This window comes from Ruditapes philippinarum, unplaced genomic scaffold, assembly GCF_026571515.1.
Source record: "Ruditapes philippinarum isolate M1 unplaced genomic scaffold, ASM2657151v2 ctg351_1_1_1_1, whole genome shotgun sequence".
Lineage (NCBI taxonomy): Eukaryota > Metazoa > Mollusca > Bivalvia > Venerida > Veneridae > Ruditapes > Ruditapes philippinarum.
Window position 1 is genome coordinate 136,981 of NW_026864352.1, and position 24,854 is coordinate 161,834.

Sequence of the window (24,854 nt, forward strand, 5' to 3'; positions counted from 1 at the left end):
GCCTAAAACTCTGGTAGAACATATGGTATGCAAATAAAGACAAGTTGAAAAAAAAAAAAAAAAACCCTCTTGCAGTGCTCTCCCTTTCACTGTTATCTATTTATATTTTAAGTTTCACTGGAATCTCTGTAATACTTGCAGTTATTCTTTCAACAAGAAAGATACATTACCATCTTAGCTTTGACCTCTATGTGTGACCCTGACCTTGGTGGTAGTCGTCTGTGTGTTGTGCATGACATTATATAAGTATCTTTATGTGGTGAATATTTGTGCAAACTTCAAATTCCTTTGATGAATGGAAAATTTGTGGACTGGACACAAACATGCCCTATAACAAAACATGTTAAGCTTTGACCTAGGTGTGACCTTGAGTGGTAAGGGTCTGGGTGTTGTACATTACACATCACCTCATGGTGAACATATGTGCCAAGTTATTTCAAAATCCCTTGATGAATAACCAAGTTATGAACTGGGTACAGTGTGATGAACAGACAGTCAGACTGATGAACACAAAGACAGACAGAGGCCATTTCTACACCCCCATTTGTTCTTCCAAAAAGAATGAACACAATAAAAAATCTGCCAAATAACTACTTAGCAGACAGCCTGAACATTTCATGGTGACAATTATTAAAATAGGACATCAGAATCTGGAGATTCTGCCAATTTGACAATCAATATGGGTGGCTGCTGTTTAGAAGTAACCAACTGGACTTCCATTTAGAGAAAGGCAAGTAAATCATTGACTGCTAAATGAACAAGAGGGCCATAATGACCCTGAAATCGCTCACCTGTATATAGGCCCCCTGGGCCAATTTTAACACAGGGGCTTTTATTTGAACAAACTTGGTAGACACCCATATGAAAATGTTTCACATAAAGGGAAAAACAATGACCACCCCCTCCCCCTCTGGGCGGGGCAAATTTTGTCCCCAGGGTTTTTATTTGAACCAACTTGGTAGTCACTCACTAGAAGATAGTTCATGCTTAATTTCTAAACTCTAGCTCTTTGCTTTTTTTTTAAAAGATTGTAAGTTTTTACTATATACATAATTATAAGGAAAATCAATGATCCCCAGGACCGGACAAATTTTAACCCTAGGGCCCTTATTAAATATTTGAACAAAAATGATAGACACCCATTAGAAGATGTTTCATGCTAAATATCTTAGCTCTAGCTCTTAGGGTTTTTTTAAAAGAAGATTTTTTAAGTTTTTACTATATACATATAGGGAAAAATAATGACCCCCTGGGGGTGGGCCAATTTTAACCCCAGGGCTTTTATTTGAACAAACTTGGTAGACATCCACTAGAAGATGTTTCATGCTGAATATCTAAGCTCTAGCTATTTGGGCTTTTTAAAAGATTTTTTTTTAGTTTTTACTACATACAAATAAGGAAAATCAATGACCCCCGGGGCAGGGCCAATTTTGACCCAATGGCATTTATTTGAACAAACTTGGTAGACACTGACTAGATGATGTTTCATGTCAAATATTTAAGCTCTAGCTCTTTCGGTTTTCTAAAAGAAGATATTTTAAGTTTTTTCTTTTTGTTGCCATGGCAACCAGAGTTCTGCTTAGAATTCAATTCTTTGAACAATTTTTAAAGTTGACTACCAAAGGAACATTCCTGTGAAGTTTGGATGAAATTGGCTTAGCGGTTTATTAGGAGATGTTGTTTAAAGTAAAAGTTTATGGACGGACGCCAGACGAAAAGTGATCACAAAAGCTCACCATGTCACTTTGTGACAGGTGAGCTAAAAATCTGCAATAATTATTTCATTTTAGAATGGAAAGGAAAAGGAACTGTGATTTGAGAGTTATCAAAATCAACAAGATAGGATGACCTTAAAACCATCGATTGATGTTGTAAAATGGTTAGAGCAAACATTTGGCACCTATATGATTTATTTGAGAATCAACAAAGTTTGGGCTTCATGTTTTTCAGATCTCGGCTCCCTAAACATTCATCCAATATAGATATTTGATGGACAGATGTTATAAAATCTGTTGCAGAGTTAGACGCTGCCGTTTGTAGAAATATAGGAAATACTTATGCTATGCAACAAACTTGATAAACGGTCATGTCAGAGAAATGAGAGCATTAGTTTCTGGTGAGGAAGATGAACAATATTCCTACTCTTAAAGTTTATTTTGAACCCTTGCATCTAGTAAGCTAAAAATCTACATACAAAACTCATATTTACATGTTCCATCTCACTGACAATATTCATGTTAGTGTCTAGTTTTCAAAGAAATCCACCAAAACCTTAAATGTGTAACATTTTGTAAAAACTTTAATTTCAGTAATAAAACAAAATAAGAAAATGTAACTTTGAGAAAAGTAAGAATATTAAATTGTTTTTAATTTACGCTTCATTAACCTAACAAGAGTTGAAGACAAAAAATGTATTTTCAAAATTGCTTGTGTATAAAGGGAAACAACCTGTTAACATGAAATGTATTATTCAGAATACAATCATTAGGTCCCTTGAATTTTTCAAAGACACAACTGCGTAAAAGTAGAAAAAAACACTGCTCTATAGATGTATATATATTTCTATATCATTCTCAATCATTATAATATGGTGTTATAATGCAAAACAAAACTTATGTAATTTTTTTTACATGTCTCTTATGAAAAGATCTATTTATTGTTGTAATAACATTATTCAAAGGTTTATACAAAATTTTAATATTATAAAAAGGGAAAGTCAATGTGATAATTCATTTTTTAATTAAGTAATAAAAATCATTCTTTTCCATTTTAAGAATGGCTCCAACAGGAGAACTAAGCATATGATTTTTTTTTAACATATTCCAAATACTTATAAATCATGCATTTCATTGCATAACATTCATTTTTTCAAACTTATATGGGGCCCGACTTTTCAGGCTGTGGACAATACTCAACATAAAAAGATATATAGTTCATTATCACAAAGTGTTATTTCAATTTCATATCCCACGACACTAAACTACTATTAAAGAATTTAAAGTTCGGGTTTGGCTGTCCATCCTCATTCCATTCACCTGGATTGATATCAAAGTCTTTCATTGATTCCTCCAGTTTAATCCATTTTCCAAATATGCCTACATCCACGATAGTTTTATAAAATTCAGTCCAGTGTGGGTTAATATATTTACAGGTGGAAGAATATAGCTTCACTTCTGGTCCATGACTTTTTAAACACATGAGTGAACAAATACCTATATTGTAACACCTGAGTTTTCCATCATTTGCTAAACTTGACAATTGATTTATCTTGGCGACACTTTCAGGATTGCGAATACGTTCTCCCACCAACATTAGATCTGTTACACTTTCAGTCAGTCGAGCATGGTATTCCTTCTCACCAGGATTTGTTTTCCAAAGTACAACTGATGTGGTAAGTAGAGAAATATAGATCCCGGATTTTATTGGTCGTTCTTTCATGTCTTTAGCTGTTTCTATAGCAACATCTTTATAATCACTTGCAACATTCTTGAAATGATCAACTGAAAGAAAGATAAAGAAAACTTTAGACAAGGAAAAATTCCAATCAAATACCTGTGCACAGCAAATAAAGTTATATCCAGCAAAAAATAATATCATGCACCATAAAACATGGAATGAACCTATTATACATTTACTGTACATGTACTCATACACTTATTTTGTAATTCTTTTCCCTGATTTGATGATGAATTAGTGATTTTATTTCAAATTTATTCATTTCCAGAAATAATTCAGTGCTATTTTTTCATAGGCCAGTTAGGCTACTTTAATACTTTGCAAATTTGATGGGCCTGACCCAAATTATACTATCCATGACCTTGCGGGCTAATGCTAAATTGGCAGACAGGGCTTCTCTTCACAGGTAGGGAAATTCTTAATTTGGAGAAAAATAACATAGTATTTTTTGCAAAAGGAAAGAAAAAAGTTTATTTACTTTTCTTGATTGTGTAAGCTATGAGCTTATTAACACACTCTTGATTCCAATCAATCCATTCATGGAACTTATCATAACTAAACAATGATTATAAGTGTAAAGTTTTTTTTTCATCAAAGAAACATCTTTTTGCCCCTGAAGGGGTTTGAACTCACAACGCTAGCAATCCTTAGATACTAGTTCAATGCGCAAATCACTCTGCCAAGTCCCAACATATCTCTATTGAACTTGAGATTATGATAAAATGGTATTTCTAATGAATGTAAGTGAAACAAAAAATGTTATCGCAACATTGTATAATTATTTTAATCAGCATTCCTGGTGTATTTACTGGATAGTTATGTCATCTTTCCCTAAACATTTTCTTTGCTGCATGACTTATAATTTTGCTTTTACACAATTCATCCATGTTTGATTGTCAAAACTTTGAGTTTAAGATTATAAGTTTGACACCGGACTGATCAAAAAGTCAAAATAATGAAAAGATCTCAGCAGATTAACACTATGCTAGCACCAACAAATGTCCTTATTACATTGAGAGTTGTATTTGTCTGTTGTATATGCCTGGAACACTGATCAAGAATTGTAACAAAAGCTGTTTAAAGATTGGTTCTCCAATTTTCGAAAGAAATATAAAAATTATAATTATACTTGTTCCAGGTGTATGAGCAAAAATTTCAATCAAAAATATTTCTTCTATTATAATTACACATTTAAATGATTGCAACCAATGCTGTCTTTGTGGTAAAACAAAATGAAACTAATGTGATAGGAATTTAACAATTTTCATTTATAAATCTAAAATCTTTTAATCATCGATGTAAAACAGAATTTTTGATTAGTTCAATTTGTTTATCATTCTATTAAAGGTTGCGCTTTCATTAAATGGGTCAATGATTTTTTTGTATTCCTCCTCATCATTATAAATTGAGTTTTTTTGCAGTTTTTTTTTTCACAGACTTTCCTAGACACATTTTGGTTGATAAAGATTTTTTTTTCTGAATAAATCTGATTATAATTTATTTTGTGTTTTCCTGGGTATGATGAAATAACTGTTAAATCATTTTGAAAGAAAATCTTGAATCTTACAAATCTCATACATTTGTATGATTTTGCTTTGCCCAGAAATAAAAAGATTACACAGCAAAGTCTCAAATACAAGACTGACATGCCAAAATCTGACTGAAGTTCACATCTTATGTGTACATGTAGATCTTATTGCCAGTAGCTAATTTTTGCCTTCTTGCTGATCAATTTGGATTTTTCAATAAGGCTATTTTAAGTATAAACCATACAGAGAGTTATTTTACATCATCCATGAAGTCAGACAAGTCATCAATTTTGCCTATGAAAAAAACTTTTAAAATATAATATCATTTCTTCAAAACATCAGATTCTATTATTTTTGTATCTAAGCATTGATGTTAAAAAATTTATGTAAAAAGCGTGGGTGTTACCATTTTTGTTCACCAGTAATATCTTGAAATTGTGATATGGCGCCCAACTTTGGGCCATGTAAACATGTCATATCTTTACCCTATGTATTATATTACAGTAGTCTGTGTGAAAAGCTCATCAGAGGTAGGGGTATCATCAATAAAGATTTTTGTATTGATATATCGGTAATGAATTTAATTGGCAAATTTTAGTGTTTAGAAGCGGAATAATCATTAAAGTTTACCATATGTAATCATAATTTTTACAAAGAAACACTTACAAAAATTTTCTTGGCCATTTTCCCTTTTAAAAATCTGAATGGGGGGGGGGGGGTCTTGACCCCCACTTAGCAGAATTGCGAGATTACAACGAAATTCGGCAGCATTCGTTACAGACACTGGAAGGTAACTCTGGTGTTGATTTCCGTTTTCGTTTTAGATAAAAAAATGTTTGAAATATGTCAGTTTTGGCTTCCATAACTTTATATGTCGCTTTTATATTAGCGTTTGGTCCATCAGTACTATAAAACATGTTTGATGAAGTCTCTTTAGCTAGAAATATGTGTGCATTTGATATCCGATATTTAAAAAATGGAATTGATATCGAATCGGATAACAAAGATCGTTGATACACCGATATCAATGAATCGATTACCCCCCCTTATCAGAGCTTATATGTTTATTTTTATATCAATCCGACTTATAAATAAAATTTACTTGACTAAACATATTTAGGCTCTGAACTTGTCTTTAGTCAGATTAAGCATGCCAATACACTTACATTTGAATTTTCCCTGACAAGGCCTTATGGTTATACTTCACATTGATTTTGCAGGCATAGTAGAAGTTTAGTTTAAACATATTTATTCTCAGAATATGTACATAAAAAAATTTGAAATATATACACATACAAAATTTGACAATATTCAAAGAAGAGGATTAGAATGAAAGACTAGGTCTTATAGAATTCTTCTCCTGAAGTTTAAGATTATGGAAATGTCATTCACTCACTGTTTAGAACTGTTCACTATTTAGGGGAGCAGATGTTAAGTGGCTGGATAGCTCAGTCGGTGGAGCCGCGGAATGGTATTTCGAGGGTATTGGGTTTGAGTCCCACTGTCCCAGTCAGGCTGCATATTTTTCTCACCCAGAGACATATGGCGCCCAACTTTGGGCCATGACTGCATGTAGCTCAGAGTTTAATAAGCATTGCACTGTAACCTCAAGATATTCAGGGATGAATTACTACATGAACGTAGCAGGGGAGTTTGTCACAGTACAGAACGGTTCACTATTAATGAGAGAAAATGTGTAAGCGGTGAATAGTGGTAGAGCCGTGGACAAGTATTCCAAGACCCAGGTTCAAGTCCATGTCAGGCTGCACATTTTTTCTCCCTGTGATGGAGATTAAATCTATAAAATTAATTACTACTAGTTTTAGTATAGTACTTTCTCAAAAATTATTATCCAAAAATATCTTAACCGAATGCTAGTCAAGTTTAAAGGACATAAGAGTTGCGGAAAAAAAGTCTGTCGGAATTTTTTCATAGAAAATTTTGTTATACTACCTAATTTCTGAAATAGACTTTTCTTTGGCTCGTCTGGCACAGTGGTGTTTGATCTCCAGAGAATCCGGAATAAGATAAATTTGTTTAACCGAGACATGCTGAAGAAACGCTCATTGAAAATTACACTTTTCAAGCGTTTCGTGTGTAACAAAAGGGAAACAACTCTTGAATTACAAATATTGACGTGGAAACAAGAAAAAATTGTAATAATGGTAAGACACGCACTGTTGTGAATGTAATATTCCACAACAAACATTTTTTTCAGTTTTAGAATTTTTTATTTATATCTAATAAAATGTTAGTGCATGTTGAATCTTTAGAAATCCATATATCTTCAACTGTAAATATATCCGGATAGAATATTTTGGATAAGATTTTGGACAATATTAGCCAAAGAGACTTCAGCGAACAGGTTTTATAGTACTGCTAGACCTGTTCTTACTGTCGCAACGTCAAAATTAAAGCAACATATAAAGTTATGGAAGCCAGAACTAGGACAATGTTAATAGTTATATCGTACCGCGACCCAAATTTGGGGTTCTCCTAAATTCGGCGCTGTTTTGTTTTTCGTCATTTACGCGAGATTTCAGAGGTGAAGGTCAATCATATTTATGTTCCACAGTCTATTTTTACAACTCGAGTGATTTTCTGCTCTAAAGATTGAGATACGGCTGGTAAACATTAAAAATTGTATATGACATGGAGAAAATTGTGTTTTACCTGATGCAATTTCAAGTTTATCTATACTTTCCTCTATTTGATTGATATTGTTGCTTAAAATAATTTGACAGTCGCCGTCTGTTATCTTACTATTTTTACTGCCGATCTAGGTCAACATACTACGTCACAATCCCGCCAAAATTAAAAATTTACTGCAACCAATCAGAATCGCCGAATTTAGGTGACGTTTTCAGATCGTAGTAAGATTTTACATCAGCCATATTTGTTTATATTTGGCAACCGCTGAACGATTACAATGTTAGAAATCAACTTTAAGTAACTTTAAAATAGTTGCAGTAAAATGATATCAAGTATAATTATAGATAACTGTAGTTAATTGAAAATGCCATTGACATTTATTCTTATATCGCCAAATTTAGGTTACACTGGGATACTTATTCTAATTAAACTTTCCCGCGATGGGCTTGACATTCAGGGCATTTTTTCCTTCTATAACAGGGGCCGATATAAGGCCCCTTCACAATTCAAAATTGGGTTTTTTTTTTCACAAAGCGGCAAATTTCAAAAGAGATTTCACAAAATATTGGGACTTTCTCTTCGAAATACATTCATGTGTACCTTCTGGTAAAACTTGATTTACGCCAATTGTAATAACACAGAAATAGTTTTAATCAAGAAAATGGTTTTTGCGCATGTTAAGCGGGTTAAAGTACCAACTTGAAGCAGATTTTATACAGGTCAGAAATTATAATAAACCATTTCAGGTTTCAAAATGTTGCGAAATGCCAAGTAATATGTCGTTTTTTTCAAATATCACGCTTTTTCCACAAAATCAACAGGCCCAGGCCCCTTCACAATTTTGACAAAATGTGCCCTGACATTACTTGGAGAAAGATGTCATATAAAAATTTAAGCTAATGAGATCATAGGTATATCAAGTACTCATGGTGGTGATGCAACTAACCTTTTGCTACATGTTTGATTAACAAGTCAAGTGTCCATGTAAACTGTTAACCAAAAGTATAGATACCTCCAGGACAAAAGAATCGGTATATGTATATAGACAAGGCCCATGCCATAAGAGAAAAAAAGAAAAAAATGGATCAAATATCAACACAACAAGAACCATTATACATATAATGAATTCAAAATAGCACGTAACAAGGTAGGGATACACCTGAAACGTTTCAAATATAAAACTGAACAAAATACTGTAGATAATATTAAACAAAATCAAAATAAATTTTTGGAAATATTGAGAGAAATCAAAATCTTGAATCAACATAATCAATACTAACGGTTATAAATGTTAAAATGACTCAAACACTGCTGAGGAATTTAATAGACATTTCATATCTGTATTAACAATGGAAACAGAGCTGATACCAATAGCAGAAAATAAAATTAACAATTTATAAACTGATACTGAAATAACTGAAAAATATCACAATGAAAGCCATTAAAGAAATTAATCTCTCAAAATCTGTATTAGAGGTAAAATTTATGAATTGATCAAAATTTTTTTTTTGAAAACAGTCAACAAAGAGTAAAGATGATGGAACGTTTTCAGGATGGCAAACAGTAACATGTGGTGTCCCTCAGGGTAGTGTACTAGGACTTATTCTATTCCTAATATTTATAAATTAAAATGATCTTCCAGATGCAATTATTTGCACAGCGAAACTCTTTGCAGACGACATCAAACTATATTCTGTCATTAAAGCAGCATGCCTCCAGATGAGCAAAAGTATGTTTATAAAATCAAACATGAGAAAAATGTAAAATGATTTTAAGAAAAGTGAAAAAATTCTAGATTCAAGTAATATTTACATGTGTAGTGCAATTAATGACTGATTTTTCAGTATTAATAACTATATTTCTACTGAGTTTCTAACACAATTAAGGCTATTTTTGCATATATTTTTCTCTTTTTGGTAATTTAAGTGGATTGTAAGTGCCATTGATAATGTGTAAATTGCTTCCTTTTGGTAACTTCACAAAATATTCATTAATTACATTTTCAAATTTTTCATGAATATTAGCACTAATCTAGAGGCGTGCTTCTTTAATGGGCAGCCGCACAATGAGGAAATTCAACTTCAGGAAGAAGCTACATCATAGAATTAATTCAAGACAAAATTGAATAGGCTACAAATCTATCAAAATAAGTTTAATGCAAATTGTTATTAAACCCAGTGAAGTTATAATAATCAGATATTAAACCAGTGATTTTTTTTCACTGTATTTTACAGCCGAATAAAGGCTGTTTCCCCTAGCCCGAAATAGGTATAATTTCCCCTAAAAATGCTAATATTTTCCCCTAAAATGCCTCATGCTCTTCCTTACCAGAACCATGACTTAACAGCATCTGACTTATATCAAAGCCATCCCTATAGATAGCCTTTGCTATGTACCATGCATGTTAAATTGAACTGATATTATTTTTTTTCATAAAACTGTAAAATGTGTGGGTAAATTCCATTTTCAGTTGTTGGAATTTGATTTTCAGGTTTTCCCCCTTTGCTGATTTATTGCGTGAGATTTTCCTCTTCAGAAAGCCACAGGTTGAAAATTGGAAAAAAAATCACTGTAAACAACAAACGAACAGATTTTTGTCCAGTTGTTTTAACAAGAAAATTTTATGTGTAAATTAATCTATAAGGTGTAAAAGAAAGTGATATTGTGTATAATAAATTGATGGATATACAATAAACATTTACAATAATATGGGAACCCTCACAAAGAAGTTGAAGAATAATAACAAGAAGGGAAAAAGCTCCCAAATCTGCCTAAGAGGCTAAGCTTGGCATCCTTGATGATGTTCTGGCCTGAATACTACATGAACTACTTGAATAATCTTTTCACAATGGTTTCCAAACTGTGCATGCATTGTGTTGCAAGCATTGTGTTATAAAATAAATATGAAATTAAGTGCTAACTATGACTGAAATCTGTTATGATTTCATTACAAGCACAAAATAATCAATATTAGAGCAATAGATAAGGTGCATATTTGCATTATATTATTTACACAATTAATTTTAGAAAGTATGCAATTGATTATTTTAAAATGCACCCATCTAAAAAAATAAAATAAAGATAGTCAAACATGTGCTTATTTGCATAACTAGAGCCACCTATAAACATCAGAGATTGGACTAATTGTTATTGTCTTTGGAGTTTGATCATTGACTTTAAATTTGATTGAAACCTATACTTAAAAGTAAAGATGCAGCAGTAAATACCAGTAAAATAAGTAAATTTAGAGCCTTTTTCATTTCACAAATATATAGAAATATTAAGTACTTGGTACCCAGTACCCAAGAGCACCTCCCAATAGGAAACAGAATTTAGTTTATTTCAGTAATGCACATACAAGTGTGCCATGTATCTAGTACCATTCTACAGTACACATATGAATGGTTTGATGGTGTTAAAAAAGATTTTGAAATAAGTTTGCACATACCGGTATACCATATTAGGGCAAGGTATCATGCACAACACCCTGACCTCTACCAACACCCTGACCTCTACCGCAAAGTTCAAGTTCACATTTACAGGTCAAAGGTTAACATGGCCTGTTTTTTTCCTTGCCCAAAAATACTGCATAGATCCCAGACCTATATAATTCTTATTACCAGATTAGTGGATATAGTAACAATTTCACCACAACATATTTGTTTACAAAGAGCACATGTCAATGTTTGTGTTTATATCTATTGTTATTAAAATAAAATCAGAGTAGGGATCTATCAATGCTGCAAGTATTAGGAAGATTCCAGTAAAACTTACAGTATGAATAGATAACTATCAGAAGTGCACTGCAAGATAACCATAACCCCATCTTAAATTAGTTAAATTATTTTCAAATTATCACATTTATGTACTTATTTTCATTGATGAAAACTGCAAAAATGTTGTTATAATTTCTTTGTTATGTTCAAACATCAAATATTAGTGCTGATTTACTTAATACATAACATTTCTGTCTGTCTGTTGATGATTGTCCATAATTTTTCCAATTGTCTGCCCAATCGCATCCAAGAATTAGGAAAATGATAAATTTTGACTTCTTAATTGCATTCAGTTTGATTTTTTTTTTGGAAAACAGGCTTCATGTATAGTGTTAAACAGTTACATTGGTTTCACTGTCTTCTTGTAACATAATATTTGTAGATTAATTATTTTTTATCTCAATATTCACAGAGTGGTAAAGATGGGTTAGATTTTCATGATAGTGGGGGTGATGATGTTTTGTTTGATCAAAGTGGAGGACATACAATAACATTCACAAATTTCCCGGATTCTGCTGTAGATGATGAAGATTCCGGCGATAAATCTCAGGTATGTGTAAAGTACTATGTGTATATAAAAAATTTCTATCAGTATGTATTGTTTAAACTACAGTCATATATCTTAAATGTTCCGAAATTCATTTTTAGCCCGACTATTCGCAGAATAATCGAGCTAATGCAGTCACCCATATGTCAGCGTCTGCGTCCCTGTGGTTTTGTCGGCGTCCATGTGGTTAAGTTTTTGCGTGTAAGCTGGTATCTCCATAACTACTGAAGGGAATGGATTGAAACTTCACACACTTGTTCTCTGTGATTATCTAAGATGATTGGCACAAGTCCCATAACACTGTTTTGCTTTTTTACATAATTATGCCCCTTTTTCGACTTAGAAATTCTTGGTTAAGTTTTTGCGTGTAAGCTGGTATCTCCATAACTACAGAAGGGAATGGATTGAAACTTCAAACACTTGTTCTCTGTCATTATATAAGATGATTGGCATAAGTCCCATAACTCTGGTTTGCTTTTTTACATAATTATGCCCCTTTTTTCGACTTAGAAATTCTTGGTTAAGTTTTTGTGTGTAAGCTGGTATCTCCATAACTACTGAAGGGAATGGATTGAAACTTCACACACTTGTTTTCTGTGATTATCTTAGATGATTGGCACAAGTCCCATAACTCTGATTTGCTTTTTTACATAACTATGCCCCTTTTTCAACTTAGAAATTCTTGGTTAAGTTTTTGTGTGTAAGGTGGTATCTCCATAACTACTGAAGGGAATAGATTGAAACTTCACACTCTTGTTGTCTATGATTATCTTAGATGATGGGCACAAGTCCCATAACTCTGATTTGCTTTTTTACATAATTATGCCCCTTTTTCGACTTAGAAATTCTTGGTAAATTTTTGCTTGTAAGCTGGTATGAAGGGTTTGTACCTTTTCAGACAATTTTATGTATTTATATAGGTAAGCATTATTATACTCAATGAAACACCCTTGTGACAACTTTTCGAATAGTCAAGCATTACTGTCTTCCAACAGTTCTTGTTTTACATCAATTTGGAAAAAAAACCAAAACAGGTTGTAATATGGGATTGCCCATGGGTGGCGATTGTAGAAGTAGTGTTGAGATTTTTTAGGAGCATATCTTTTACATGCATGGTTGGAATAAAGTATTACATGATACAAATGTTCATCACGTTTTTGCTTTGATGTAATCATTTATATTTTTGCTGTCATTTATATTTTGTATTGCCACCACATTAATTGACAAGACAATACATCTTATGTTGTACTTGACAAAAAAAAATCTGAGTGTGTTAAATCTGTAATATATATGATAAAACTAATATGTGTCGTAAACATTTTTTCACAACAAATAATTGATATAAACAGTTACTGAAGGAAGATGGAGATAAAAGAGCACCTTCATTCTGGACATTTGAGTACTACCAGCAGTTCTTTGATGTAGAAACCACACAAGTGTTCAACAGAGTTGCAGGTTCTATGATGCCACTACCCAAAAGGAACTACTTGCAGGCCAACATTCGACCTAATCCTGATCTATACGGTAATCTATTCTTAAAAGTTGTAAGACTTTTTACTTTTACTTTTATTCAGTAGTAAAATTTTCAATGAAAATTAAAGTAGAAAGTTTTGTTAGAACCCAAAATAATAATGAAAGTTTATTCTAATTTTCGGATCAGTTATTTAGGGAACCTAACTCCAGCCAGACTGAATATAACACTGAATGTTGGTCAATTGTGTATATTACTCATTGTTTTCAGCTTTAACTGTATTTTTTATTACAGGCTCTGTTCACAGTGTATAATTTTATGTTTTAATTGTATATTTTAGGCCCATTTTGGATTTGTACAACATTAGTGTTCACAACTGCTATAGCAGGAAATCTTGCCAACTACCTGTCTTCAGCTGGCAAGGATTACCATTGGAGATATGATTTTCATAAAGGTTTGTTACATATTTACATTACATCATTATAGTTAGCATTACACCTTTTTGATTTTCAAACCTGTGGCAAAGGCCCAGCCCTGTAAAGACAGGCAGATGGTAAAATAACCTTTGAAAGCCCCTGCATTGTGATTTGGATATATATCTAGCCATTTTTGTGCCAAAACAAGACCACCAGTTTAAAAGTATGACAACTCAGGTTATAATTTTACCATTCATTTGGTGTAGTTGTGCCATGGCTACAACTGACTGGTGTAAATAGAATTCAGATTTACAATGTTTCAAATGATTGGGTGTAGATAACTTGCAATGATGTTTATTTTCATGTGAAAAATAGGTTCTGTCCCTTTCTATTGAAACTTGTATGAAGTTTATCTAAAATTACAATGAAAAATAAAGAAGAAAAATGTACTGATATTGATTATTATACCCCCGCACAACAAAGTTGTAAGGGGGGTATACTGGAATCAGCTTGTCCGTCCGTCCGGCTGTCCGTCGGTTTTTTCTTGTCCGCCCAATAACTTGGTCAAAGGTCAAGGTCACAGGGACCTTGACTTCAAAAAGCTTGTCCGCCCAATAACGTAAGATTTCTTTGACCTACAGTCGTCATATTTGGCATGGAGGTTAGTCATGATAAGTAGATGACCCCTATTGATTTTGAGGTCACTAGGTCAAAGGTCAAGGTCACAGGGGCCTTGACTTCAAAAAGCTTGTACGCCCAATAACTTAAGATTCCTTTGACCCACAGTCTTCATATTTGGCATGGAGGTAAGTAATGATTAGTAGATGACCCCTATTGATTTTGAGGTCACTAGGTCAAAGGTCCAGGTCACAGGGGCCTTGACTTCAAAAAGCTTGTCCGCCCAATAACTTAAGATTCCTTTGACCCACAGTCTTCATATTTGGCATGGAGTCTAGTCATGATTAGTAGCTGACCCCTATTGACTTTGAGGTCACCAGGTCAAAGGTCCAGGTCACAGGGGCCTTGACTTCAAAAAGCTTGTACGCCCAATAACTTAAGATTCCTTTGACCCACAGTCTTCATATTTGGCATGGAGGTGAGTCATGATTAGTAGATGACCCCTATAGACTTTGAGGTCAAAGGTCAAGGTCACAGGGGCCTTGACTTCAAAAAGCTTGTCCGCCCTATAACTTATGATTCCTTTGACCCACAGTCTTCATATTTGGCATGGAGGTTAGTCATGATTAGTAGATGACCCCTATTGATTTTGAGGTCACCAGGTCAAAGGTCACAGGGACTTTGACTTCAAAAAGTTTGTCTGCCCAATAACTTTAGATTCCTTTGACCCACAGTCTTCATATTTGGCATGGATGTTGATCATGATTAGTAGATGACCCCTTTTGATTTTGAGGTCACTGGATCAAAGGTCAAGGTCATAGGGACTTTGACTTCAAAAAGTTTGTCCACCCCTTAAGATTCCTTTGACCCACAGTCTTCATATTTGGCATGGATGTTGATCATGACTATAAGGTGACCCCTATTGATTTTGAGGTCACTGGGTCAAAGGTCAAGGTCACAGGGACCTTGACAAAAAAAAAGCTTTTCTTCTCAATTGCTAAAGAATGTCCTGTCCGCAATGTATTGATTTTGACATTTTCACATTTGAAGCATGTAGAATACATAACTTAGCAATGCACTGGCTTAGTAACCTCAGATTTGGCAGGGAGGTTGTCCTTGAGCTCTAAATGGCCACTGTTGATTCTGACAAAGTGGTATGCGGGGTATTCACGCCATGATAGTGGCAGTTCTAGTTAAAAAATAAAAAAAAAAAGCAAAAAAGCAAAAAAAAAAAAAAGAAAACCCAGAACAATACACCTGTGTCATAGAGGGAATAGAGCATCTTGGGAAATGAAAGGATATTAAGTTTCAGATAAAAGTTGTAAAAATAATTTATAAGTGTAATTTAAAAATAAAGCAAACACTGGTAGCTGTCATCTAGTTAAGATGTTATTTTTTACATGTTTAATAGTGAAAGTGTGAGGTATAATCATGAAAAAAGTATAATCATACTAATAAATGAAAAAGCCAATTGAATATTTAATGTCACTGTGTTAATGTTATGTCTTCATGTAAAACTCACATTTTATATGCGAAATACATGTAATAATGCTGTTTAGCAATAAAACATGCTAAAATATAAAAACAGACAATACTGCTAAAAGTTATTTACAGTCGACTCTCGTTATCTCGAAGTCATCGGGACCGTCCAAAAATATCGAGATAACGAAATGTCGAGACAAACAAATTAGTGTTTGAATAAGGCAGGAACTGATTTTACAAAAGACAAGTGCATACCTTATGTCAAATAATCTAATATCCCCATGTCTTGTTTTTCATAGGCCTGGTCAATATTTCACAAAGTAACATTAGCGTATGTTTACCAGCGGAAATACGGGTGTTTGTGATCAAAAAGCATAGTGAGGTTTACTCAGTAATACACCAATATAGTGAAAACATTGTTTTCAGGGTGGTTGATCCGGATATCCTCCCGTGTTATTTTTCGGGTCTTCTCGAGATTGTTCGACCGCTGATTGATTTGGTGTTGATGTTGTGAAACGATAGCGTTTCTATACTTTCACTATTTCATTTACATTTAAAGTCATAATTAATTGATTCAGTGTTCGAATATTTATAAAGAATGTAAAATTCACTCATTTTGGACATAAGTCAATCAACACGCTAAATAGATTAACTTTTATAAAAACAGCTAAACTTGTTACAAACATAATCATCATTATGACACGCGCTATTGAGCAATTATCGTCTAGTTTGTGTTTTTCACACGTCTGAAGGGAACAGACGAAAGAAAACTATTAGTCGAGATAAACAAAGGATAATAGTGTGAAAATAACTGTTGGGGCTGAAATTTTACATCGAGATACTGAAAATATCGAAATAAAAATATCGAGATAAACAAATATTTCCAATAAAGATAAAGAAGGAAGAAAATCGGGACTTTCAAAATTTCATCGAGATAACGAAATATCGAGAAAAGCGATGTCGAGATAACGATAGTTGACTGTATATATTTTTGAAAAATAAATAGATAGATACTGATGCAAATGCAGAAATTTTGCCTTTTTACATCTTTTTTGATTGTATACAATTCAGGTTGCTTAATTGGTTACCTGATAAACAACACACACAGCAGATCTTTTTATGCCCCCACAATGTGGGAGCATATAGCGTTGCACTTGTCCGTCAGTCCGTCCGTACGTCCCGAAATCTTGTGAACGCAACTCCTCTTAAACCGGATGGCAGATTTTGCTTAAACTTACAGGGATGAACAACCTTAATGTGTAGATGGTAGTAAAGGAAGGAATTTTCGCTGCGACCAAATTTAACAGAATTATGGCCCTTTGTTGATTTTTTCACTAGATACTATGTAGAAATTTTGTGAACGCAACTCCTCTTAAACCGGATGGCAGATTTTGCTTAAACTTACAGGGATGAACAACCTTAATGTGTAGATGGTAGTAAAGGAAGGAATTTTTGCTGTGACCAAATTTGTGCCCAATAACTTTAGATTCCTTTGACCCACAGTCTTCATATTTGGCATGGATGTTGATCATGATTAGTAGATGACCCCTTTTGATTTTGAGGTCACTGGATCAAAGGTCAAGGTCATAGGGACTTTGACTTCAAAAAGTTTGTCCACCCCTTAATTTAAGATTCCTTTGACCCACAGTCTTCATATTTGGCATGGATGTTGATCATGACTATAAGGTGACCCCTATTGATTTTGAGGTCACTGGGTCAAAGGTCAAGGTCACAGGGACCTTGACAAAAAAAAGCTTTTCTTCTCAATTGCTAAAGAATGTCCTGTCCGCAATGTATTGATTTTGACATTTTCACATTTGAAGCATGTAGAATACATAACTTAGCAATGCACTGGCTTAGTAACCTCAGATTTGGCAGGGAGGTTGTCCTTGAGCTCTAAATGGCCACTGTTGATTCTGACAAAGTGGTATGCGGGGGTATTCATGCCATGATAGTGGCAGTTCTAGTTAAAAATTGAAAAAAAAAGCAAAAAAGCAAAAAAAAAAAAAAGAAAATCCAGAACAATACACCTGTGTCATAGAGGGAATAGAGCATCTTGGGAAATGGAAGGATATTAAGTTTCAGATAAAAGTTGTAAAAATAATTTATAAGTGTAATTTAAAAATAAAGCAAACACTGGTAGCTGTCATCTAGTTAAGATGTTATTTTTTACATGTTTAATAGTGAAAGTGTGAGGTATAATCATGAAAAAAGTATAATCATACTAATAAATGAAAAAGCCAATTGAATATTTAATGTCACTGTGTTAATGTTATGTCTTTATGTAAAACTCACATTTTATATGCGAAATACATGTAATAATGCTGTTTAGCAATAAGACATGCTAAAATATAAAAACAGACAATACTGCTTAAAGTTGTTTATATATTTTTGAAAAATAAATAGATACTGATGCAAATGCAGAAATTTTGCCTTTTTACATCTTTTTTGATTGTATACAATTCAGGTTGCTTAATTGGTTACCTGATAAACAACACACACAGCAGATCTTTTTATGTTATGTTTTTAAAGTCAAATTTTGTTTAGTCTCAGCCAATATGGAAGATAATTTTACTTCTCAGGATACTGTACATAGCTATAACACTTGATTATGTAATAAGTGTACCTTTTCAATATGAAAGTCAGTGGTTCAAGTAAATTTTGTTGTAAAGGTTGATCACTATAGAATAAGCTACCAGCCAATACCTCTCAAACTTTTAGTTTGTCTGCTTTATAAACTTGCTTTGAAACAGTATCTTTTAGATAACTTGAATAAGTCTATATCATATACTTAATAATACATTATATTTTATGTAGGCAGGTTATGTTTATTAATAATTTTTAACAATTTAATGCATTGAAGTATTTTATACTTTCTGTAATGATTGCCACCAAGTGTTTTGTGTGTTTTATGTTATATAATCATGCCAAAATAAATCTTATTTTGATTTATCCAATTTTCATCAATAAAACTTCAATTGTGAATTTGTTTTTCTTAAATTATCAGATAATTTAATATCACAGAGTTTTCTCCCTTATACATTTCCCTTGTAACATTTTATGAATATTTGTTATGACAATGTTAGTTTTGATATGAGGAAATCTAAGACTTCTGTTCTGGTTATTATAAGTCTTATTGACAATATAAATCATATATAAAAGGAGAGCAAGACTTTTAAAATTGTTCCCCAGGAAATGACTCTGATTAAAGAGGATATCATATTTTACTTATTTATTTATTTTGCAGTAACTTTTGCGGCAACAGCAATCTTCAGCTATTGGTGGCTTATACCGGCAACAATGTATGGGTTTTTATGGTGGAGAAAATCACAGGCTGGCTTTACATTCCTAGAGATATTGTGTGTCTATGGTTATTCTTTAGCCATATATATACCAATCTCTGTAAGTATTGTTAGGAGAAATTAAAAAAAAACAACTGTTGTTGCCATGGTAACAATTATGTTCTGTACAATAGAACTCAAGTTGAAGATTCGTTAAGATCATTTTACAAATTTTAATATACTTTATTCACAAGAAAAAAAATTAATTCAGCTAAAATATGTTTTATTGAGTTAATATCAAATCAAGAGATATATATATTTATTGGTCTAAAAGCCTCTTGTGAATGAACTGTGTAATATTTCTATGTTAAATACAGAGAAATATTGGTGACCTATTTAATAAATTGTTGTAATAAAAGAGGCTTTATGAATGGTATTATGTTACAGATATTGTGGGTTATAAATGTCACTTGGTTAAAGTGGGTTCTGGTTGTTGTTGGTGCGGTATTGTCCGGTGGTGTACTTGTCATAACATTCTGGCCCGCAGTGAAAGAGGAGACGAAAAATGTGGCTGCTGTGTTCCTAGGTCTTGTTTTCTTGTTGCATCTTGCCCTTGCTGCAGGTTTTGTTGTAAGTATAAATTGATATGTGATGTTATATAGAAATGCCTGTAAATATTTCATAACTAGGTGAACATAAGGAATAAATTATGACACTGTTAAGATGATCCCTGGGTACAGCTTGTTTTTGTAAAATAGGATTGCTTGCAAAGTTTCAATAACTAGGTGAACATATTAAGGAATAAATAATGACAGTGTTAAGATGATCCTTGGATACAGCTGTTAATTTATCACCAAGCTATACCCGGACACCTTACCTCTAGACCTGTGTAGGTAAGTTTCAAGTCAGGGATGCTGATTTCTATCATTGGAGGAAGTTATTGGTAGCTTCAGGTCACTGTTTTATTTGAGAATGTAATTATACAAGTAGGGGCACCTGATGTCTACTCTTTTACCAGTAATATATCAGGAAAGCTGTCATATGACCTGAACAGTGGTAGCATGAAATAAAACTCAGCTACAGATTAATAATGATAAATCAGAAAGAAAAAATACTAACTGAAAAGAATGAACATTATATAGCTTTTATGATGTATAATGAATATTGTCTTTTATTCTTTATTTTCTAATTAGTAAAAGCTTTGATAGGAACTGTGTGTGCTTACATAAGTTGCAAGGTCATAACAACCTTTGTGAACTCTAATGGCAGAGATTTCAAAATTTACAGTTAGTTTATTTGAAAGACAATAAATAAAAATATTTTACATCTTTTGATTGGTAACCTGTTAAACTGAAAAATTATTCTTTCATCTTAAAGACAATTTTGTTAAGAATATATAGTAGGACCCCAGATTTCATGATTATTTTTACATCTTACCTATCAGAATGTGACATTGTGCCTATAGATCTTGCATATACATGTATATACTGAGAATAATATTATAGTAACTTAATGTGTATTTGAAATTATTAAGAAATTGGTAGTGAATTAAACAAGTAGTGATTTAAACAGTCAGCAGATCTTCAAACAAATGTGTGCATCAGAATGGTGTGAACTATTTATTTCATTTGATGATTTCTGAACCATATAGCTAAGTTAGAAAAAATATTGATTTGAACAATTGATATAGATATCTGATGTAAAGATGAGTATGACAATACATTGTATCTGCTCTTGTATTTTACAGCTATATTTCTTCCACGTTCCTCCACCAATAACTTCAGTGACTACACCAGCTCCAGCCACTTCACCAAAACCACCACTCATTCCTGAAAAACTTAAAGCCAGTGTTCCAGCCATGATTAGTCAAAAAGCAGGTGCTCCAAAACTTGACACACAAAATAACGGCAATTTACTAAATCACAATCCTAATGTTGGTCAAAATGTTCAACAGAATAATAATATTGATAAGGGTAATATAGCTGCTGGAAATGTTAATCAGGTAGGACAACAGGTAGGACAACAGGCTGTGAATGTTGCCTCAAACACTGGCAATAAAAGTGGTATTGGTGGACAAAATAATGCTGAAGGTGTTCAAAAGATTGCCAGTGATGATAAAGTTAGAACAAAATTAGATGCAGACAATGTTAAAACTAATCTAGAAAGAAACATTGAGAAAAGAGATGGTAGACACAAAATATCTAAAAAGATATAGACTGTTAAAAAAGGGTAGAAGGAGAGACAGGTGGCATAGGAAATTTAATCATCTAAATTTGATCTAACATCCATATTTAATGCACGCAGGAGACTAAGTCTTATATAATGCTTCAATCAGTCCATTTAACAAATCATAATTAAGAGAGTACCTTTCGAATTTGGTTGGACTGCGAGAATTAAATGTATGCCTAGGTCAGGGACCAAATGTGGTTTATTGTTGGTGAATTTAACTATGTAGGGTGGAAAGTAACACATTTTTATGTCAGTAGAGTAGATTATTATGATTATTGTTCCCAGTCAGTCAGATATAGACTATGTAAGACAGAATAAGTACACACATGAGTACAAGGAAGTCCATAAAGTTACCTTCTCATACACACCTGTTAATTTATTGACAGTAGTTGGTACTAATTCAGAATTGTTTGACTGGTCACATGCTTTTGTTTTGTATTTTCGTTTATAAAGTTTTGATTATTGATTTTTTTTCTTCAACCATCTCTCTCTTAGATAATATATGTAGTTTTTGTTAAGTAAACAATTCTTTTACTCTTAATTAAAAAGAACAAATAAAATCCTGATGTCCTCAGATGTCAAAGGAAATAATATTTGTTTGTTGCTGATTTATTTAGGGGTAATTTTTCTGACAAAAAACTATTTCCAGAAAAACTTATACAGAGAAATAAAACAATTGACTTATCAACCTGGCAACATAATTTCTCTGACATGCTTGTAAACATGGTGGGATTTTTTGCTGAGATAATGGATTTTTCTTCTTCTTTTTTATGCAATTATACTGAGTCATTTTTGTTTTATAGTGTAAAATACAATACTTGGTAATCTTTTACACTATTCTGTATAAGAAGTCATATTAGCATACTAAGATACGGTTATTATTTAATATGGTAATTATTTTAGCAACACTTTTGATAAAAGTTGTTATTTCTGAATGGACTACCTAGACTTGGTGTTAAAATGAAGTTACTGCATTGGTAATATAATTATGCTGAAATCCTTCTTTAAAATGAGTTATACATTTTGCTGTGATACTTAAATATATATTATGCATATATGAACAGTATTTATTGAATAGACAATCTCTACATGTAGAATCATTCTGAAAATGTGACAACAATCTGTCTTTACTGAAAAAAAATACAGTTCATTAAATTCATGATTAATAAATAATATGATAAAAAGATGCTCATTCTTGTGAATTTTGACAGATTATAAAGTGTGTTGTTATGTTTATAACAAATAGTTTTGTGAGACACAATAAAAATATCATCTTGAGAAAAATACTGATACCTAAGGCATTAGCCGAGGATAAAAGTATTTTAAGAGGGATGATATTGTTTCTGTTGAAAACCTATGTGTTATTGATTTTATTACCTCTAACAAATACTTCATTTGGACACTGTTTCTAAAGGTTTTATTTTTCAGATTTTCATTGCGAAAAAGTACTGTTACTTATGTAACAGTACAAAATTTTAAGTCACATGATACACTTAAATTAACAGTAAGAATAACTCCCAATGGCCTATGGGAAATTAACATTACAGAAATAGTGAGGGGAAATAGATTTAAATATTGCACAGTTGGAAGGTAGAAATATTGACATACTGTTATTACTTCAGATATGATGACAGTAATTTGAATAATGATATGATAATAAACTCCCAACTGCAAATAGTTCACTTTATTTTCATTGTCTTGTCTTAATAGCTTATTATGTGTACACTTGTATTCTTTCATTACATGTTCTGTTGGTTGTTATGTTTGGTATTCAAATTATTGTAAAAAATGTTACTGTCATGTTTATATATGCATAATATATGTTTAATAATATTTAGAAAGTTTGATAATATTTGATAAAAATTTGTTTACTTAATTTCAATTATCACTTTAGTTTCATCTGAACTTACTAATTATGTCTATATAAAGTTATGTTATAATGCATATATTAAATTCTAATCAACTACTTGTATAAACAGTTAGTAAAGAGTACATGTTTTAATATTTTTGGATAGCAAAACATTGATAATTTTTACACTTTTTGGAATGCAAAGCTTTCTAAAGGAACATTATTTGTATTAGAATGTTAGCTTTCATTTCTGAAAATTATTGGACTGAAGTGTCTTACCAAGATAATGGGCTGCATGTAAATAATGTGAAGTAGGCTACTGGCATGTATATTTAAATTTTTACAAATTTTAAAATTATAGGCATTTATACATGTATATTAAAAGTTCAGTTTCAAATGATTACATTTGGGTTAATTTATAGGTACATGCAACCAAGTTTTAAGTGTATAAAATAGACACTTATTTAGTTTGAGGTAAGTGGTTAAGGCTCACAGCTGACTTTACACCACTTTTTCCACACTACCCTGGGTTTGAATCTTAGTAAGGATATCTTGTATATGAGGAAACCACCTAGCTAGCTTACAGAAAGGCAGAGGTTCTACTCAGGTGCCCACTTGTATCTGAAATAATGCAACAGTGGAGCACCCGAGGTCTTCCTTTATAAACAAAGCTGGAATGTCACCATGCTACCTTTACAGTGTTAGTCTAACTTAAATCCCAATCAGAAAAAAACTTACCTCTAGTATGTTCAAGTGAAAGTAAGTAATAGCCTAATAGGACTAATAATAATAGGACTTAAACTTTTTTCTTGTGAAATTTGGTGGAATGCCATAATGTTGCTGAATCCTTAAGAGGTTGACAGTACTAAAATGAACAATAAAGTATAACAAGCTCTTTTGTCTAAAACTTAGATGAGGCAACGTATATAATAAATTTGGTCTTATTTATTTTGAAGTAATCTTGGTTGGTACTGATAAGTTTTTCATGAGTTCTCTGTCCTGGAATAGGGGAACAATATATTTCACATGTTAGGTTTATTGAAATACTTATATGTAAATGTTTTATTTATTGCTTTTATTTATATTTGATATTATATTTATGATTTTGTGATTTGTACTGTTTTGTTCTTTCTTGATTGTAAATAAAAAATGTGGGACATCAATGAAAGTTTTGGGGTTTATTTAGAAGAGGTATGTTTCAGTCATGAGTAGGAAACATTCTATAGTTGTTTGGGGAGAGCTTCCTTGAAATTTTGTACTCACAACAGCAGATTTAAGCTGAAAAATTTCCACACACTTTGTCTTTGTGCTGTTTTAGTCTACCGGCCTAATTGATTTCTTTGTTTTAATTACTGTCAGGGAACACCACTTGTTAGATATTTACAACCTATGGGAACATTCTGTATAAAGTCCAATATGAACTGACTGTAACATAGGTGGTCACACTGACCCAGTAATAACAATATCTGATATAAATCCTGAGGTAACAAGATCGAACCCAAGTTTTCCAACTAATATTACTAAGTCTTTCAGGTGAGACTGTAAAAA

The 24,854-nt window shown here is 32.4% G+C and overlaps 2 protein-coding genes across 2 annotated transcripts; one reads left to right on the forward strand and one right to left on the reverse strand.

The window, feature by feature from the left end:
* Positions 1-2,139: 2,139 nt before the first annotated feature.
* Positions 2,140-7,074, reverse strand: LOC132725311 (mitochondrial import inner membrane translocase subunit Tim29-like). The gene is made up of 2 exons (XM_060710415.1): positions 6,939-7,074; positions 2,140-3,500 (listed from the first exon to the last, which is right to left on the reverse strand). The coding sequence occupies exons 1-2, from the start codon at positions 7,033-7,035 to the stop codon at positions 2,950-2,952; spliced, it is 648 nt and encodes a 215-aa protein (XP_060566398.1). The 5' UTR covers positions 7,036-7,074; the 3' UTR covers positions 2,140-2,949.
* LOC132725309 (protein YIPF1-like) lies at positions 7,023-24,463 on the forward strand. The gene is made up of 7 exons (XM_060710414.1): positions 7,023-7,150; positions 11,826-11,963; positions 13,310-13,484; positions 13,772-13,885; positions 19,195-19,349; positions 19,676-19,858; positions 20,976-24,463. Exons 1-7 carry the CDS (start codon positions 7,034-7,036, stop codon positions 21,441-21,443), a joined length of 1,350 nt encoding a protein of 449 aa, XP_060566397.1. The 5' UTR covers positions 7,023-7,033; the 3' UTR covers positions 21,444-24,463.
* The last annotated feature ends 391 nt before the right edge of the window (positions 24,464-24,854 follow it).

Bases quoted from the DNA above. Each gene is read 5' to 3' on its own strand.
- LOC132725311 (XM_060710415.1), bottom strand. From the start codon at position 7,035: ATGTCTCGGTTAAACAAATTTATCTTATTCCGGATTCTCTGGAGATCA. The intron at 3,501-6,938 runs GTAGTATAACAA...TCTTTCTTTCAG, and splicing joins AAGTCTATTTCAGAAATTAG to TTGATCATTTCAAGAATGTT.
- LOC132725309 (XM_060710414.1), top strand. From the start codon at position 7,034: ATGCTGAAGAAACGCTCATTGAAAATTACACTTTTCAAGCGTTTCGTG. The intron at 7,151-11,825 runs GTAAGACACGCA...CAATATTCACAG, and splicing joins AAGAAAAAATTGTAATAATG to AGTGGTAAAGATGGGTTAGA. The intron at 13,886-19,194 runs GTTTGTTACATA...TTTATTTTGCAG, and splicing joins GAGATATGATTTTCATAAAG to TAACTTTTGCGGCAACAGCA.